Source organism: Mixophyes fleayi, chromosome 8, assembly GCF_038048845.1.
Source record: "Mixophyes fleayi isolate aMixFle1 chromosome 8, aMixFle1.hap1, whole genome shotgun sequence".
In the NCBI taxonomy this organism is placed as follows: domain Eukaryota; kingdom Metazoa; phylum Chordata; class Amphibia; order Anura; family Limnodynastidae; genus Mixophyes; species Mixophyes fleayi.
Window position 1 is genome coordinate 71,958,509 of NC_134409.1, and position 19,402 is coordinate 71,977,910.

A 19,402-nucleotide genomic window follows, 5' to 3' on the forward strand; every position below is an offset into this window, starting at 1 on the left:
TCAAGACCCTTTCGGTTGGGTGGAAATCTGTCTTTGTGATGGCTTCCAGGGCTTGTTGCCTGGCACTAAGGAGGGAGTGCTGTTCCCATGCCACAGTACTCCATTGTGGATGTCTTGTATTCAGAAAAGTAGGCTTTATAGACCTTCATTGCATCTTCCCTGCCATCCAATTATATCTACAGGTGGGCGGGTTAATCCTTACCACTGGTCGGCAGTTATGTCAATTATATGAGGGTTGATGGTTGCCCCAAACGTTGCTAGGCGTGACGTGGAAAAGGGGACGAGCTACCACTATAAGGACCAATAGAAAGGCCATATCGGCTTGCCTTGAGAAAAAGCTATTGGCGAAACGTGCATTGGCGAGACAACTCACGCAATTCGCTCCTACTTCGATGTCGCATTAATTTTTTACTAAACTGTCAGGTAGCAAAATATCTAGACAAGTTAGGTGCATGTGAATAAGTGCTGTATTAACATTCTGTCTGATATTGCTTAATTTGATATCGGCTGCGCACAGATTAGATGGTCTTGCTGGACACTATTTGGATAATCGGTGGGGCATGTCATATTGAAGACAGCCTTCTCCCAGAGGTTATTTCCAATTTAATACAACCTAACAGGAGCTTGCAGCAGTGTCACACATCCAGAACACATTTGTTTTAACTATTTCGCTAATATCATGTTGATCTTGTAATTCCAAAGGGAGTTCTTGGTTAAAAAAAACCAAACACAACTTTAATATTTAACAATAAAGCTTGTAAGCTTGTTTTACTTAATTTAGACCTCTGAGTGCCATGTTCTACACACTTTCTTTCTCGAATGCCTTCTATTTAATTGATCTGTATATATGGGTGCACCTCTCCTTGGATGATTTGGAAAATTGAGACCGACGTGAAACTATGGAGTGATTAGTTTAACGATTAAATATTAAGGAGAAGCTAGGATTACCCGCTGCGATATATACATTAATTAAAGACAGTCTGCGCCGAAACAATCAATTGCATGTGTCTTCCTTAGTTTCATTCTACCAGATCAGTTGGCACCTCTTGCGTTTGCAAAGCATCTAACATTGGCTGAACAATTTTGTGTGTAAACAAAGTAGAAAATCATTTATGGATTCCATTGGGAGACACCTGGCACACAACCATTAAGCTCCATTTTGAAACTAGGACTGTTTGTCTTATGGAGCCTAACTGAATACAACTTTCTCGTTCTGCAGGGAAAATTTATCCGGATTAACTTTGATGTGAACGGCTACATTGTGGGAGCAAACATTGAAACCTGTATCCTTTTTTATATTTTCCCACCACAAATCACATCTGCTTTTGTACCAAAAACATTCTATCCTGGCTCACCAGTTTCTTTCATTCACATATGTAGTGATTTAAGTGGTAAAAACTGTGTGTTTATAGACTCTGTGGTTTTCAGGCATTTTATATACCAATGCATGAGAAATGGTGGGCAACATTAAAATTGTGAGTACAATATTTTACATACTTTTCTAGGCATTAGTGACAGTGCACTAACAAAAGTCCTCCATATTGGCATTGAACAAATCAAAGAGCAGACTGTGGGAAATATATTGAGGCAATATGCTAAATATTTGATATACAAACCTTTTAATGGTGTCCTCTAGAGATCTACTAAGCAGATTATATAGTGGTCTCTGCTAACACAACTTTCAGTTCAGTTTTATCCATGTGTTAAGATGTTTCGATAAACCCTAAAAGCATCCAACAGTGAAAGTGCAGTGTTGAATGATGTACAACTTCGGTCAAAACATGGCAAATTAATTAGTGATTACAACTCAAACGTGTATTTTACTTTCCTGCCATTGAGGGATACTGCAACAATGGAGTATAGTAGGTGGAATTGGAGCCAGGGCACTCTAAATCAAAAAATATTGAAGATAACACTTCCCCATTCTATGTCCGATTCGTGTGGCAGTGTTCCCCTAATGGACGTTATGGAGGCATTAACATTCATGTACAAGTCTACTTAACCCTATTTAACTGCACACACTCTTTAAGGTTGTGTGCTTTTAATACCACTAGATTTAGATTTACCTTGACTCCATCCCAGATCTGTTGGAGAAATCACGCGCCATTCGTCAGGCCAAAGATGAACGAACATTTCACATATTTTACTACTTGTTATCCGGTGCTGGTGAACACCTAAAAAGTGAGTATTGAAACTTATTTTGTATGATTCTGAACATCATGACACCATGAACAATACATGGCTAGGGGATCTGCTTTTTTCTCATCAAACCCCCTCCCCCCAGGCAGTGAAATCACCCCTTGGTGGGCTTTTGTACAAGGAAGTATAAGCTTGGTATCGCCTTACACTAGAGATATTTATCAGTTTTAATTTAGTTACAATATTTGTATAGTGAGCCTAAAAAAGCAAGATAAAAACCTTTTATCATAGCTAGCTTTATAGTACTGTACAAAGCTTGCATGAAGTGTTTATGAACGCTAGATACAATAAGCTGTGTAATAAAGATACTTGCCTAAAACACAATCTTTTACAGCTGATCTCCTGTTGGAGGCCTACAACAAGTATCGTTTCCTTTCCAATGGACACGTCACTGTACCAGGTCAGCAGGACAAAGATTTGTTTCAAGAGACTATGGAAGCAATGAAGATCATGGGGATTCCCGATGATGAACAAATTGGTATGTGTTGACTTTTTTTTTTTTTTTTTCCTTTAATAGGAAACATGGGTAATGGGGGGGGGGGGGAGGGGGGAGTGGGGAGTAAGCTAGTTTAGCAAAAGTACTATAGCTTAGCTACAGTTGTGTACAAAAAGCTTTGTTGGATTTAGTGAAGTACATACTTGTGAGTGCAAGTTGCACTCTATAGGGTACTGTGTAATGCAACTACAATAGTTAACTGAAAAGTGTGAAAACTTGCCATCGGTTTAGGGCTTCAGGAAGGGTCTGTTTTCCATCAGGGACTCAAAGACCTACACCTATCCATCAGTGCAGGGCTGTTTAGCACACTGGGACCTGTGGCACACAAACACCAGCCCCAGTATCTTCCAGACGTGCTGACATGGATGTCATCACAAGCGGAATATCCTCAGTGTAGTGTGGGCCCATCTCTTGCTTTTTCAGGACCTGTGGGTCAGGTTGGACATATGTGTCAAAGGCACCATAGAAAAGGCAATTTGGCTACTTGGACAATTTGGGACTATCGCCCAAGCAGTTCTTCTCCACTCCCCTTTCAAATGAGAGCCAGGAGATTGGCCCTATTGTTGGGAGCTCTTGTACCAGTCCCGATAGAGCTGGAGTACTTGGGTTATTACTGAAACCTATTTATTGTACAGAAACTGGATGTATTTCCTGCTCCTCCTGGGCCAGGGGTCCCTAAACTTACATGTGAGGGTGGACAAATTCAGGATGGATTATGTGTATGATCAGTGCCATGGAGCAAGACCACTTTTTCACCTTCGTGGATGCATATCTCCACATCCTAATATGGGAGGGACATCATGGCATTGAGATTGCAGTGGAGAAATACCATGATCAGTTCATGCACTACTTTTGATCTGGCTACAGCACAAATGGTATCAAAAGTCCAGTGTTTTTCCAGCACAGTGCATGATTTTTCTGTCTCCCATCTAAAATACAGTTGAGTCTTTTTACCAGCCAACACAGAAGGTATTGAGTCTGAGGTGAAGTCATGTTTTCAGTAAGGGTTGTCCTTTTTCAGTGTTGGACTGGACCATTGTAACTACAGATATTGGCATGCAGGGATGGCGATAATGCTGGAACTGACTAAAAGGTTTTTTTTGGCTATCCTAAATGGGGACCGGGAGTACTCTGGTGATGAAAGAGGCAATCAAGATTGGTATGTTCCAGCAGTGAACAATTTGAGACAAACTTCAAGTCTGCATGCTGTTTATCCCTGGGAATGATCCCTCCACGGGGAGTTTTTCAACCAGCTTCTAGAGCTGGATCCAAGGCAGACATAATTGCCTCTCAGCTTAACCACAAAGTAGCTCGGTACTGTGCAAGAATCAGGGATCTGCAGTCATCTATAATTGATTCCATCACTGTTCCCTTGGGGATCCAGCTAGTGTACCTCCCCTCTCATTTCTATGCTACATTGGGTACCGAAGAAGGCCAAGAGATGTTGGGGACCACTAATTCTAGTTGCACCATGAAAATTACTCCTCAGAGAAGATCATGTAAGTCTGGTCCCATTTTTTCCACCAGACTTCACTTGGCTGTCTTGAGGCCATAATTCCTTAATCTAAGGGGCTGTCAGAAAAGATCATTCAAACCAGTGTTCTCTAGCAGAGTATGGAAAAATTACATAGGCTGGTGTGAAATTGGCAGGCCTCTTGTCCTTACAGGATGGCCTGGATCGTGGGTTTCTGTTGGCCTCCCAAAGTCCTAGTGTCTGCTTTATCCATTTTCTTCCAGCGAAAACTGCCTACTAATCCAAGGTCCAGACCTTTCTTCAGGTGGTTCTTAATGTGCAACTGCCCTTTGACCGCCAATCCTTTCAGCATTACAGAACACGCCTTTTTGAATCTGATCTCAAGTTCCTTATTTGGAAAATTCTGTCCCTGCTTGTCATTGCTTAATGAGTGACTGCAGGCAACAGTGAATCATGGTGAAGGTTCCTTGCAAGTTTGGAACTGCATTTCAGCAAATGAAGTTGGTGGTTTCCTGATTAATGGTGTCCTCCACGCTGAGAAATACAGGAAGGTACTTATCCATCATGCAATGCCATCAGGGAGGTGTCTGGCTCCAGCTTTATTTGGAGCAGGACAACGACCCCAAACAGTTATTATTATCGTTTATTTGTAAGGCGCCACAAGGTTTCCGCAGCGCCGTACACGGTACGAAAAGTAGACTATACAGGATAAAACAGTACAGAACAATAAACACAAAGTACCAGTACTCCAGAAACTCCAGGCAGGCAAATACAGTAGAGACGGAGCGGAAGAACAGGTATGGAGACAGGAAGGAAGGGGGGCCCTGCTCATACAAGCTTACATCCTAAGGGAGGGTAAACAAATCGGGCACAGAAGGGAGCCAGTGAAGCGAAGGGGAGAAACAAGAGAAGTTAAGTGGATAGTTGGTAGGCCTTGAGGAACAGGTGAGTTTTAAGTGCCCGTTTGAAGGAGCAAACATTGGGTGAGAGACAGATGGAGCGAGGGAGGTCGTTCATCATTGGCTGTAGTATCTTCGGTGTAAAGAAGAACAAGGAGTCCTGGAATTGATGATATGGCCCCCACAGAACCCTGATCTCAACATTGAGTCTGTCTGGGATTACATGAAGAGACAGAAGGATTTGAGCAAGCCTACATCCACAGACTATTTCTGGTTAGCTCTTAAAGATGTTTGACACAACCTCCCTGTCAAGTTCCTTCAAAAACTTCAAGTGTACCTAGAAGAATTGATGCTGTTTTGAAGGTGGTCACACCAAATATTGACTTTATTTTAGCTTATTTTGTTAATTGATAAGTTAATGAACTGAAGAGAAGGCTATCAACACTCCTATTTTTGAAAGCATTTTTAGTTTGCAGCATTTTTTTCACACCTGCCTAAAACTTCTGTTGTGAGGGGCGGTGTGTAGAGATATATATTAAATTTCTCCTTTTTTTTAAATTCATTTGTTTGCAACTGTTTAAGGGACACTGCTCTCCCACCACTTGTTCTTCACTTTGTTTTTTGGTAAATTGTGATTGAACAAATTTTAGTTGCAACTAAAATTTGTTCAATGTGGAGAGGGCATATAGAGGGAGAAGCAGGCCTGATAACTTTTAGTTTACAGTAGTGCCATACTCTCAGCACAGTGGCCTCTCCCATGGTGAGCTGTAGTTCTCCCCCCTTCCCCCTTGTTTAGTACAAAAATCCTCTTTTGTCCCACCTTCATATCTTGCCAATTTAATCCATAAACAGACTTGCTTGCATCACTGTCTGGTTGTGTAATACTTCTGTTTTTGTTTCTTGCCAGGATTGTTGCGAGTTGTCTCTGGCGTCCTACAGTTGGGCAGCATTATGTTCAAGAAGGAGCGCAACACAGATCAGGCTTCCATGCCAGATAACACTGGTAAGGGCTCTAAAATGTGAATGTGTCTTATTGCGTGCTCTTGGTGTACACATGTGCCTTAACACACACACACACTCATGTGGTTTAAGGTACAGGGTCGTACCTTGTAGTGCATGGTTTTTGTTTTCAGGTGGTAGGGATTCTAATTCCTCAAAGTGAGGAAGAAATCATTAATTTGACAAAGCAAAAATCCAATGTCGTGTGTACAGCTATGTATGTATCTCACTCACTCACTCTCCACTCTGCTTGTTCTGAGGGGTCAAATATTTTTGTGTGTATATTTTACATAAGCATTCTTGAACATATGTCTTCCTTCTGTAGCTGCCCAGAAAGTGTGTCATCTATTGGGAATTAATGTGAATGACTTTACCAGAGCAATCCTCATGCCCCGTATTAAGGTTGGCCGTGATTATGTACAGAAAGCCCAGACCAAAGAGCAGGTAAATGTCTTTCATTTAGGATGTATTAGTCCTTCATTGACATAGTTAAATTACTTTTCGGCTAACATGATTTTCCTACCTTTCCTCAGGCAGACTTTGCTATTGAGGCTCTCGCTAAAGCCACTTATGAGCGCATGTTTCGCTGGCTTGTTATGCGCATCAACAAAGCCCTAGACAAAACAAAGAGACAAGGCGCCTCCTTTATTGGAATTCTGGATATTGCTGGTTTTGAGATTTTTGAGGTAGTATGTGTTTGTTTGTTTTGTGGGTTTTATGTAATGCAAGTGGGTGGTAACATATTTAGTGTGTGCAAACTTTTCCTTTTGAAAGTTTTACAAAATTGTAAGTATAGATGTCTGATTATGTTTACTCCTAACATATCTTCTGTAGTTGAACTCATTTGAGCAGCTGTGCATCAATTACACCAATGAGAAGTTGCAGCAGCTCTTCAATCACACAATGTTTATACTGGAGCAGGAAGAGTACCAGCGGGAAGGCATTGAGTGGAACTTCATTGACTTTGGCTTGGACCTTCAGCCTTGTATAGATTTGATAGAGCGGCCTGTGAGTTTAAATTATGCTGTTGCTGCTACTTCGTAAAGCCTGAATATTTACTTTGTAAGCTTTTTACCATAACGACTATTTCCATTCTGCAGGCTGGCCCACCTGGTGTTCTAGCCCTTCTGGATGAGGAATGTTGGTTTCCAAAAGCTACTGATAAGAGTTTTGTGGAAAAAGTAGTACAGGAGCAGGGCTCCCACCCCAAATTCCAAAAGCCCAAGCAACTTAAAGATAAAGCTGACTTTTGCATCATGCACTATGCTGGAAAGGTAATCTATCCTATTTAAAAGATTTGTAATATTTGTTTTCCACTCAATTGTTTTTCTTATTCATTCCATTTAAGATCTTAGTTGATATGCTATGGAAGAAGAGGAAACTGAGGATTATTTTCCTGATGGGGGTGCAGATCACTGGTTTGTCAGAGCTGTTAGTGATGCCTCTCATCATGGAAAAAAACCCAAAACACTTTGGGCACAAACTTGCAAAATCTGTTCAGGATTTGGCTAAAGTCTCCTGTTTGGAGAAGATTAGTCATCCTCTTCTACTAGATTGGGCAATCTAGTAGAAGAGCCCATTCCACCAGATCGGTAAGGGCGTCATGGGCAGCAAGAAATGGGGCTTCTGCTGACCAGCTTTGCAGGGCAGCCACCTGGTCTTCTGTCCACACATTTACCAAATTCTATCAATTTAATGTATTCGCTTCCGCGGATGCAAATTTCGCTCTTAGTGCTATACGAGCGGGGCTTTCAGAGCGGGGCTGCTTTAGAACGTCCCCATGGTAAGCAGTGTCCCCCAGACTGGATGAAAGAAGAGGATTTATATACTTGCGTTAAAAATCCGTTTCTCTGATTCCGTCTGGGGGACACTGCTTACTGTGGGGGGGGGGGGGGGGGTGCATGGGAGTTGGCACCTAGCTAGTTAATCTTTAGCACTGCTGACAGACTCTTGGTTGATTGACCTATCTCCTTGGGGCTTTTTAATTAACTGAGGAGGAAGAGGCGGGGGGATTGTAGAGGGGAGGGGTCTGTCAGCAGTGCTAAAGATTAACTAGCTAGGTGCCAACTCCCGTGCTCTTTCTCCCCCCCCCCCCCCCTCCCCCCCCCCTCCCCTCCCCCCCCCCCCCCCCCCCCCCCCCCCAGACGGAATCAGTGAGAAAAGAGGATTTATAAACTTACGTTAAATCCGTTTCTCTATCTGCAATATTTCTGGGGAGAGAAACCGGGAAGTGGATTTTCTTGTCAGAAATACTCCATACAAAGGGACTATTTTGTGAAATGTAGAGTTGCTGTATTTCTACAGATAGTCAACTAGATAGACATGATGGCATCATTGAATCACAAAGTAGACACTTATTGACCAAGGACAAGGGAACCAAAGGAATCCCTAGTAGATGCTGTCTTTTGATTTGTTTTTATTTTTTTGGGGGGGGAATCCCTGGTTGCATAGAAAATGGAGGAAAAATGTAAGTTGTTTGGCAATTCTAGACCATGGAGGTTTGTAAAGACAAGGTACCCTTCAAGTGAGGTAAATCTTGGATGAGAAACCTTGGGTTAATAGCATAGCTGGTAAGCCATGATTTTGACTTCTGAGGGTTTATCTGACACTCGTGGAAACCATGCACCATCTTTGTGCAAACGGAATGGTTTTTCCACTTCATTTAAACTATCTAGGTTGCTTCAGTTGATGCTTAGACAGTAGAACTGAAATGTGCACTTTAAGAGAGCCAAGCCTCAAACTTTGCATATATAATGTGCTGCATATCCAGCATTCATATATTCCACCCAGTGTTTAGAGGGATTTTAATTATCCCTTCCTTACAACATCCTCAGTTTGAACTTGGGAATAATTAGCTCCTAATTTTTCGGTCCTTAAACCTTCTGATGTCTATGTATCCTTGGTGGCTGTGGTTCATCCATCCCCTTCCGCCCCCACCCTTTCTTTAGAAGGACCTCAGACTTGAGTAAGCATTTTAGTGCCAAATCGCATGCATAGTTCCAGTGTTCCCCCCTATGGGGAAGAAAATAATTTAACATGCAATCATAAATCATCCACCTACCCCACCTACCCCCCCCCCCCTCCCACCCCTCAGTATTTGGTTATTGCAAACCATTTAGTTGTCTTTTCTCCTTGTGTAGGTTTTGAATTGTATGCAATGGTGTGAGGGTTTGTTTTTCTTGGTTTGTGTGGGGTGTTTTTTTCTTTTGGGGGGGGGGGGGGGGGGGTTTGTTTTCTCAAGCTGCATGGATTTAATTTTATATTTTTTTTTTATTTTTTTTTTAGGTGGATTACAAAGCTGATGAATGGCTAATGAAGAACATGGACCCACTTAATGATAATGTTGCCACACTACTTAATCAGTCATCTGATAAATTTGTGTCAGAACTTTGGAAAGATGGTAAGAAATGTAGAATGATGATCAACTTAAGGCATTTCAGACACTTATTGAAATGTTTTGTTGCTACAAAGATTCAGGCTCTGAAATGAGCCCTACAAAACAAAATTATGAGATGTTCAAAAAAAAAAAAAAAAAAGGTAGGCCCACAGTGAAGTCTAATGTTTATCTAGTTTTGGGAAGCATCAGCATGAATTGGATCCAAAAAACTGGTCAAATTTACCGTGAGGAAGCAGGATACCTCATTTTCCCACACAATAGCACTGCTCCGTCTGTCTCTGTCTGTCTCTGTCTGTCTCTGTCTGTCTCTGTCTGTCTCTGTCTGTCTGTCTGTCTCTGTCTGTCTCTGTCTGTCTCTGTCTGTCTCTGTCTGTCTCTGTCTGTCTCTGTCTGTCTCTGTCTGTCTCTGTCTGTCTCTGTCGCTCTCTCCGTCCCCTTTTCTATTCATGTGCAGGATATTCAGGTATTATGCATTGCAGGATGCAGAAAACTCGTAGTGTGTGTGTGTGTGTGTTTTTTTTGTTTTTTTTTTTATGAGCAGTTTTTCAGCAAATTGCTTTCCTATTGACGGCTATGGCACAATTTAGGCAAAACCAAATAGTTTCAATAGTGTATTTAAACAAGTGTTGAAGGAGGACTGTAGTAATGAAACACCATTGTAGTTTTTCTGAACAGTCCCATATATTTAGGGATACAAGGTGCTCCAAAACCCATTGTGTTCCAGTATCTTCATCTTCTGTTTGATGCTCTTCAAACACATTCATTTCTCCTCCTTATTAGATCTACGGAAATGGCATCTGTTCACATAGAGGTAATTGAAAGGAGCAGGTATTGTGCATGGTGTGGTTATTCACCTGCCTGTCTAACTGTGACATTGCTCACAAAGCTTCAAACACCAGCCATCAAATGAGTAGTTTTCTGATATACACTCATTGCACAGTATGACAAGTAACATGACCTAATGTTCACAGAATATGCTTTTGCGATGGATTCCATCACACTGTGAAATGGGATTTGATGTACCAGATTTAGAACGTCCGAGTTAAATACTTGAGGTGCAACACGCTGGTTTTATTTTGGTTGGTAACATTGAAGTCAAAACGTTTAAATACAGCAAGTTCTACAGAGGCAGGATAGGTATCTGCTGTTCAAGTAACAGTGTCAACGCGGACTAATTGCAAAGATTGAAGGCTACTCACGTTAATATTTCTGGTTGACTATATAGATTTTTTTTTTGGGTTATAAATTACCATTTGGTTGAAACCCTCATTGGGGAAGGGGTGGTTTGCATAAAGCATTTTAGTTTTGCACGAACACATTTTGGTTTTTTTTTTTTTTCATACATTGTACTGCTGGTACACTCCCAGTGTTTCTCAAATATTGATCGTTAAGGAGTTTGGTTATGTTAGCTTAGCTGTTAGATTTCACTTTGCATGATGTCACAATTGGGATCAGTTTGTTTACAAAGGTGTATTTTTGGGTACAGTAAATGTACTATAGTGTCTGTGCATGTAAAGAATAGATGAGGGAGGACAACACTCCAGTTTTTGTTAGGTGAACACAAGCATTACTGTTTTTACACTTTTCAGTATACATAATGTTTTTGTAAAGAAACTGCATGGCATTGTTTAAAGAAAAAGAAACCCCTCAAATTACATGTCGTCCAATTGTTTCTCAACTGTAGTCGATCGCATTGTTGGCTTGGATCAGGTTGCTGGCATGAGTGATACAGCTTTGCCCGGAGTATTCAAGACCAGAAAAGGAATGTTCCGTACAGTGGGTCAGCTATATAAGGAACAACTTTCTAAACTCATGGCCACACTAAGAAACACAAACCCGAACTTTGTACGCTGCATCATCCCCAATCATGAAAAAAAGGTATGATTTGTTTAGGGCCTTTTAGAGGCTAGTTTGGATGGTCATTTTGATACACTCCTGTTTTTCCTGTAGGCTGGAAAACTGGATGCCCACCTGGTGCTAGATCAGTTACGCTGCAATGGTGTATTAGAGGGAATCCGTATCTGCAGACAGGGCTTCCCCAATAGAGTAGTCTTCCAAGAGTTCAGACAGAGGTATAAAAATAACATTTCTAAAGTACACTTGGCTCTGAGTTTGTAGAAGACTTTACATTATTCATTGTTGCACCCTCTGCCTTTTTCTTTCAGATATGAAATCCTTACACCAAATTCTATCCCCAAAGGATTCATGGATGGGAAGCAAGCATGTGTTTTAATGGCAAGTGCAAAAGTCTACTCAGTATTTTTTTTTGTTGTTGTAACTATACTGTATTGCAAAGCTCTCAAAGTTGATGATGTGAACTTGTGCATCCAAAACAAGATGGTGAATATCTCTAATTATAAACTAGAAATAAAAATTTCAAATCGCTATGAAATTGTAGCACATGGTTTACCAGTTGGGGGGGCTACACTGTTAGATTTCTACATGATGCTCAAACTGATGTAGTCTGTATAACGTTTTAAAGGACCTCTGCTGCTTTTCAAGTAGGGGAGAGGCAAAGTAATACACACCCTACACTTCTGACTTGTGAATGCAGATGGAGAGCTCTGGACTTCAGTGTTGGTATGTGTCTCATTCAACAGTAATTTGACAGCCTTAAGAGACTGGGCACTAGCAAGAAGTGGGAGGGGGAAACTCTTAGGAGGCCACAACTGCTTATTTCAGAAGCTGCTTTCTTTAAGGACCATTTGGACAAGAGGACGCTTGTTGTTGAGCCTATTTTCCACCTCTGTTTTGGCCAGCCTTTGCAGCCTCTTGGATGGTTAAATACTAACTTATATGATGGTATGTAAAGGGGTTGTAAAATGGCTTGTGCGGCATAAATAAACGAGGAACACTCATTCCCCCTGCTTCAGCTTTAAGACCAAGGTGCTTGACCTGCTGCACTAAGTGCCCTCCAACTGCTTTTAAGTCGGGAGTGAACGGGTGTACAGTGCTACTTTACACTTGCCTGTTAATGAGGGGAAGCTTTTCCTGAAAACCTCACATGTTGCTGGTTCAATTCATTCAGCTTATAAATTCGATAAAGTGTCTTTGGTTTTTTGTTTTGTGGTATTTTTTGTTTTCCCCCCTCCTGTTTCTCAAGTTTATTTTGTTTTGTACATGCATTTTTAACAAAAGTATAACTTTAATGCTTTTTAATGAAAATGGGTGTGGTTTCTTTTTACATTAAGATCAAAGCCCTGGAACTGGATTCCAACCTTTACCGTATTGGACAAAGCAAAGTGTTTTTCCGAGCGGGTGTCCTTGCTCATTTAGAAGAAGAACGGGACCTAAAGATCACTGATGTTATTATTGGATTCCAGGCCTGGTGCAGGGGCTACATTGCCAGAAAGTAAGAATTGCTGTTCTTGATTTCCTAACTTTTTTTTTTTTTTTTTTTTCTCATTCAGACTTTCAAACACATGGCTATAGTCGAACATGGAAAGATATGTCTATAATAGGCATGTAATTGCCAAAACAAAATCTGTTAACCAGTGGAAAGCTTATTTTTCTCGCATCCTTGGGGGTACACCGGGAACATTTGGGTATAGAGTAGGGACAGGCGAACTGGCACTTTAACTTTAGTTAACTAAGCCCTAGCTCCCCCCCCCCCCCCCCCCCCTCTACACCCCACCTCCTGTTCGAGCGCAGTCTAGTTTAAGAGCCTGTTGAACAGGCTGTGCGTTTTTGTTTTTTTTATTTATTTATTTATTTTTGTTTGTTTTACTCTGACTTTTATTTAATGCTATCGGATACTACTGTGTCCGGGGTCTGACAGCCGGCGGCTCTCTGAGCCGCGTAGTCAGCTGTCGGTCAGAACTGCCGGCTACTGTGGAGGGCCTCGGGGTAGACAGACTTCGACTGCCTCCCTGCGGTCTCTGGTGTACAACTCTCTGCTGGCGGGCAGAGTTGACTGACAGCGGGGGATGCCTATGTGAGTAGCACACAGCATGGACGGCTGTGCGCTGTCTGTGGGGCGGAGGTGCCTGCTTTCTGCCTGCTCCCTCTTCCGAGGTTTGAGCCCCTCCTAGGAGCCGGGCACAGTCGCCGCAGGCTGTGTCCGACCTGTGTGCGTGTAGCTTCTGCTATCCGCACAGCACTGCGTCTGGAAGGTTGGCAGCAGATAAGTGAAACCATCTCTCAGCATAGTGCTGGGAGGGGGTATAAATCACAGTGGTTCCCTGAGCTGGCTGCTTTTTACTAAGAGCAGTCATTTTTTAAAGGTTCTATTTATATCTTTTTAGCTCTGGGAACGGGGTCAGGCTAGGCTCACTAACTTAGTGAGCCCTGCAACGCACTGGATTGGTTGAGGAGGTTGTTTGGACAATAGCCAATCAATTGCTGGACCCTGGGGGAAGTGGTTTCCTCTTATGCACTTCCCGCGTGGTGGTCTCTCACTCCTCGTGTGCAGACACAAGATTAGACAGCCATTTTATAGCTCTAGCTTCTCCCCTCTTTCTATCCTGAGTCCTGTAAGGTAAAGGGTTGGGGGTGGTTGTTTTTAAAGATTTGTCTTTTACACTGGGGAGCTTTGTTGGCTGTATTGCAGGCTCACTTTCTGTACAAGTTTGTGTGCTGCATGTTAGCTGTATTGTGTTTTATTACACTGTGCAGTTTGTTTTGTCCCATCTGTTAACATGTCGGTGGGAAAAATCCATGCGTGGTAGGGCAGGTGTTACATCTATGCAAAGTTTCACCTGTGCTGTCTGTCACGCTAAGTTAACGTCTGGGCAGTCAGGCACACAGGCTCAGTGCGTAACCTGTCGGCCCAGAGAGAGCACACAGGGTGAAACGGCAGCTGCTTGTTCACATACAGAGGAACCTGCCTGGGCTCAGTCTCTCTTTAATGCGGTGGCTGAACTTGCTCATATGGTACTGTCTCAGGTGGCTCCATCTTCAGGTTCAGCTTCCTCTGTTGCGAATGACATGGGTTCTAGTTCGCAAAATCAGGGTTGAACTGTTTCTGCACCAGTGGAGTCTGTAGAACCAGCCTGGGTACAGGGTCTTGCATTCTCTATACAGGGTTTGGTTGCGGTTTCCTCCTCTTTAGAGAGGATGATGAAATTGGCTGCACCGTCTTCACGTAAGCGTAAGAGCGGCGGCATCTTCAGGAAAATGAGTCAGATTCCGACTGTGGTTCCCAGGAAAAGGGCGAATTACCGTTGGATTCTGACATAGAGGCTCCTTTGGTGGTGGAGGAGGTTCATGCTGATCGTCAGTGTGGAGGAATTAATTCGGGCTGTGCGTCAGGTACTTGATATACCTGAGGAAGAAGTTCCTGAGGCTGTTGAGTCTTCTCTTTTTGTAAGGCGCAAGAAGAAAGCTTTTTCCTTCCCAGGCCTCTTCCCAATTGGAAGATTTATTATCTGAACATTGGGCTTCCCCCAACAGGAGGTTCCAGGTGTCTCGGCGACTGTAATCGTGTTATCCCTTTCCCCCTGAGGTTCTCGCTAAATTGGAGACACTTTCACGGATGGATGCGGCTGTGGCAAGGTTAGCCAAGGTAACTACTAATCCTCTTCCTAACCAGGCTACTCTTAAGGACGGTTTCAACCCTCCGGTCTGTACCATCCTTAAGTCAGTTTTTGTGGCAGCAGGTTCTTTGTGGCCTGCGTTGGCATCAGCAAGGGTTAAAGCTGTAGAGCGCTGGTCAGAACAGCTGTCTGAAGATTTGTTGGCAGTCAGGCCGTCTTCTGAACTGCTTCCATTAGTGGAGCAAATTCAGAGGGCAACAGATTAGGTAAGGCTGCTATGGATGCGGGGCTGATTGGGGCACGTATTTCTGCCTCTGCAGTTTCGGCTCGTCGTACTCTGCTTTAAGTGCTGGGAGGCTGATGTAGAGTCTAAACAAAACACCTCCAGAAAAAGGAATGGACTCTAGCCTTTTTAGATTGCAGCTTGACTCCATTATCAGTCAAGCAACAGGGGGTAAGAGCACTTTCCTCCCTGTCAATGCTCCCAAGCAGAGAATGTCTAGATTTCGGGCCTTTCGTTCCGCAGGAAGAATTCGGGGACAATATTCCTCGGGACAATCTTCTAGAGGTCAGTCATCAGTTCCTAGAGGTGGTTTGCTGCAGGGGCCTCAGGCCTGGTCTGCTTGACGTCCAGCAGCAAAGCCTGCAGACAAACAGTCTGCATGACGGGCATTTTGCTTTTCCACTGTCGTCGGTGGTAGGATCCCGTCTCCTTTTTGTTCAGAGATCGGTGGTTTCAGTCGACCACCAATGTCTGGATTTGGGGGTGGTAAACCAGGGTTACAAGATCGAGTTGATCGGTCTTCCTCCCAGACTGTTCTTTGCCACAGGGCTTCAGGCTTGTCCAAGAAAACAATTGGCGTTAAAAGAAGCGATTCACTCTTTCGTCCGGGGTGATTATTCTAGTCCCTCATTCTCAAAAAGGTTCGGGGTTTTATGCCAACCTTTTTTCTTCTGCCAAAACCAGACGACTTTCAGACCAATTCTCAATCTGAAAGATTTGAACACCCATGTCAGTGCCCAGCTTCAAGATGGAGTTGTTACGCTCGGTCATTCTCGGCATGGAACAAGGAGAATTTATGGTGGCGCTGGACATCAAGGATGCATACCTCCATGTGCCGATTTGGAAGGGTCAGCAGTCCCTTTTTGAGGTTCGCAGTTTGATCAGAGCACTTCCAGTTTCAGGCTCTTTCCTTTGGCCTGGCCACAGCCCCACGTATCTTCACCAGGGGAATTACTATCATTCCTTACCTTGATTATCTTCTTTTAAAGGCAGACTCTTCAGAGAAGCTTCAGTCACATATTCAAGTTGTAATCCAGACTCTGGAGTCTCACGGTTGGATTATCAACTTCAAGGAATCCAAGTTGATCCCATCCCAGCGGATGATGTTTCTGGGTCTTATTTGACACCCGGCTGCGATGGGTGTTCTTTCCTCAGCGCAAAATTCTAGCCTTGCAGAAAATTGTGAAATCCCTGTTGGTGGCAGGGAGACCTTTGGCTCATTTTGCCATGAGACTTCTAGGCAAGATGGTATCGTCATTCGAGGTGATTCAGTTCGCTCGGTTTCATGCACGGCGGTTCCAGTTGGAACTTCTGTCGTAATGGAACAAATCACATCGGAATCTGGCGAGTCGGGTTTTTCGGCAGACTCGTCATTCGTTGCTTTGGTGGTTACACAAGCGGAATCTCACCAGGGGACACATATTCTCAATTTGGAATTGGACTCTGATAACGGATGCTAGCCTTCGAGGTTGGGGGGCTGTCTGTCTTCACGCTCGGTTTCAGGGGCTTTGGACTCGGAAGGAATCCAAGCTTCCTATAAATGTCTTAGAATTGCAAGCAGTGTTTCATGCTCTGAGCAATACTTGCTGCAGAGAAAGCCAGTGAAGATTCAATCAGACAATGTCACAGCAGTGGCATATCTCAACCATCAGGGCGGCACCAAGAGTCCCTTGGCCATGCGGGAGACTCAAGATTTTTCAGTGGGCCCAAGGCTCACGTTACAACGCTTATGGCCATCTTTATTCCCGGAGTAGAAAATTGGGAAGCAGATTTCCTAAGCAGGCAGACTCTGCACTCGGGAGAATGGTCCCTCCATCCGCGGGTGTTTCATTAGTTAGTGGAACGATGGGGTCGACATAGTGGCATCTCTGTTGAACCACAAGGTTCCTCTCTACTGCTCCCACGCAAGAGATCCCAGGGCAGTCGCGGTAGCCGCCATGTCTGTCCCTTGGAGGTACCGCTTGGTGTACCTTTTTCCCTCTGGTAGCCATGCTTCCGCGAGTATTGAAAAAGGTGGAGAGGGTGTTCCAGTTCTAGTGGCGCCAGATTGGCTGCGCAGGGCCTGGTACACCAACGTGAGGTCGTTTGTGGCGGTTGCCGGTACGCCCAGATCTGTTGACTCGGGGGTCCCTTTCGGCATCTAGGTTTGCAGCGTCTGGCTTTAACGGCATGGCTGTTGAAGCCATGATCCTAAGAGATGAGGGGTTTTCTGACCGGGTGGTGCAGACCATGCTCGAAGACCGGCTTCAGCAAAATATATCCGTCTGAAAGACCTATATTGGCTGGTGTGAAAAGGATATCCTACGTCGTCTCTTCGTCTGGCCAGGTTACTTAGGTTCTTGCAGGACGGCTTGGATGCAGGTTTGCGTCTTAGTTCTCTTAAGGGTCAGGTGTCGGCTCTTTCGATCTTCTTTCAAAGAAAACTTGCTGTCATACCTGATGTGCAAACTTTCATTCAGGGTGTTCTCCAGTACAACCTCCATATGTTCCTCCGGTTCCGCCATGGGATTTAAATTTGGTGTTGAGGGCTTTATTCAGGGCTTCAAACGGTGGATGCTGTACTGTGGATTTCAAATTTCTATCTTGGGGGGAAAATGGTTTTTCTGTTGGCCATTTCTACAGCACGCAGAGTTTCAGAGTTTGCTGCCTTGTCTTGCAAGTCTCCTCTGCTGGTTTTTCATAATGATAGGGCAGTTCTTCGAACCAAGCCCTCTTTCCTTCCTAAAGTTGTCATTCCTGCTTTGACTCCTCCTCTTCGGATAACGATGAGTCTATTTGTTATCTCGATGTTGTTCGTGCCTTGCATATTTATGTAAAAGGTCACAAACTGCGCAAGACTGAGGATTTGTTGATTCTCTATGATGCTCATAAAATAGGTTGGCCAACTTCAAAAGTGACGATTGCTAGGTGAATTACGGCTGTTATTCGTCAAGCTTATAGTGGGGTGGGGGAGCCTGTCCCACATAATCTGCGGGCACATTCTAAAAGGTCTGCGAGTGCTTCCTGGGCGGCCCACCATGGTGCCTTCAGCGAACAGCTGTGTAAAGCGGCCACGTGGTCGTCTGTACACACATTCACTAAGTTTTACAAATTTAATGTGTTTGCATCCAGGGATGCAAGTTTTGGGAGAAAGGTGCTTTGTACCGGTTTTTTTTTTCTGAGCGTTCCCTCCCGTGAGACAGCTTTGGCATGTTCCCTGTGTCCCCCAAGGATGTGAGAGAAAATGGTATTTTTATACTTGCGTAAAATCCTTTTCTCAATCCATTGGGGGACACCGGGTGCCCACCCTTAACGCTTTGGTTTCGCTTTCTGTTTAACAAACCAACTTTCTCTTCACAACAAGACATGTCAGAGAAAAACCAAGAAAAGAGAACTATCTCCCTTTTCTGTGGGCTTGGTTAAACATAGACTGGGCTCTAACAGTAGGTGGGGTATAGAGGGGGAGGAGCTAGGGCTTAGTTAACTAAACTTAAAGTGCCAGTTCGCCTGTCCCTACTCTACCCCAATGTTCCCGGTGTCCCCCAATGGATTAAGAGTAACTGATTTTGCGTAAGTATAAAGATCCCATATTTAATTTGTCTTCAATGGAGCAATATTAGAATTCAAATTTGTCGGGGTTTTTATTTTTTTTTTGTCCCCCCCCATTTCCTAAGTTCCGCATAAAGATGTTTATGTTCTCAAATTTTACATTGCATAAAATAAAAAAAGTATATAGCCAAGTATCAAACAAACATTATTACATGTGCTGTGGTAAACCTATATGTATTTTTAGGGCATTTGGCAAACGACAACAACAACTTACTGCAATGAAAGTAATTCAGAGGAATTGTGCAGCCTATCTGAAGCTCAGGAACTGGCAGTGGTGGAGACTCTTTACGAAGGTATGTGGCTGTTTCGGGGTAACATTTTAGAGCTTTGTAGGCTTTTATTTTAAGTTTTGGAAACCTTTGGGTTTTTCAGACTCTTGTTGACACATTGTGTGACTGTTACAGGGGACTGCAGTAGTATTTCTAGCTTTGCATTCTGTGTCTTCCTGTTTGTTCTACTTCCTGTGGGTCACAAAAATGGCCTTGCTGGCTGTTGTGCACCTAGCTTTGAAACATATGGGGAGGGTTGTTTTGTTTTTCCTTCTGTTTTTAGCTATTTATATATGTGACTCAAACTCTTTCAGAGGGTGACTG

General features: G+C 43.4%; 1 protein-coding gene across 2 annotated transcripts in view; it reads left to right on the top strand.

Moving 5' to 3' along the window:
• MYH9 (myosin heavy chain 9) overlaps positions 1–19,402 on the top strand; it is a 63,933-nt gene that overhangs the window by 12,472 nt on the left and 32,059 nt on the right. For both annotated transcript variants that reach the window (XM_075182712.1, XM_075182713.1), the window contains exons 7-20: positions 1,220–1,283; positions 2,083–2,181; positions 2,534–2,677; positions 5,976–6,071; positions 6,393–6,511; positions 6,601–6,753; positions 6,902–7,075; positions 7,168–7,341; positions 9,353–9,467; positions 11,149–11,342; positions 11,415–11,536; positions 11,630–11,699; positions 12,656–12,816; positions 18,994–19,102. In XM_075182712.1, the coding sequence (XP_075038813.1) occupies positions 1,220–1,283; positions 2,083–2,181; positions 2,534–2,677; positions 5,976–6,071; positions 6,393–6,511; positions 6,601–6,753; positions 6,902–7,075; positions 7,168–7,341; positions 9,353–9,467; positions 11,149–11,342; positions 11,415–11,536; positions 11,630–11,699; positions 12,656–12,816; positions 18,994–19,102 (1,794 nt within the window). The remainder of the gene's footprint in view (positions 1–1,219; positions 1,284–2,082; positions 2,182–2,533; positions 2,678–5,975; positions 6,072–6,392; positions 6,512–6,600; positions 6,754–6,901; positions 7,076–7,167; positions 7,342–9,352; positions 9,468–11,148; positions 11,343–11,414; positions 11,537–11,629; positions 11,700–12,655; positions 12,817–18,993; positions 19,103–19,402) is intronic.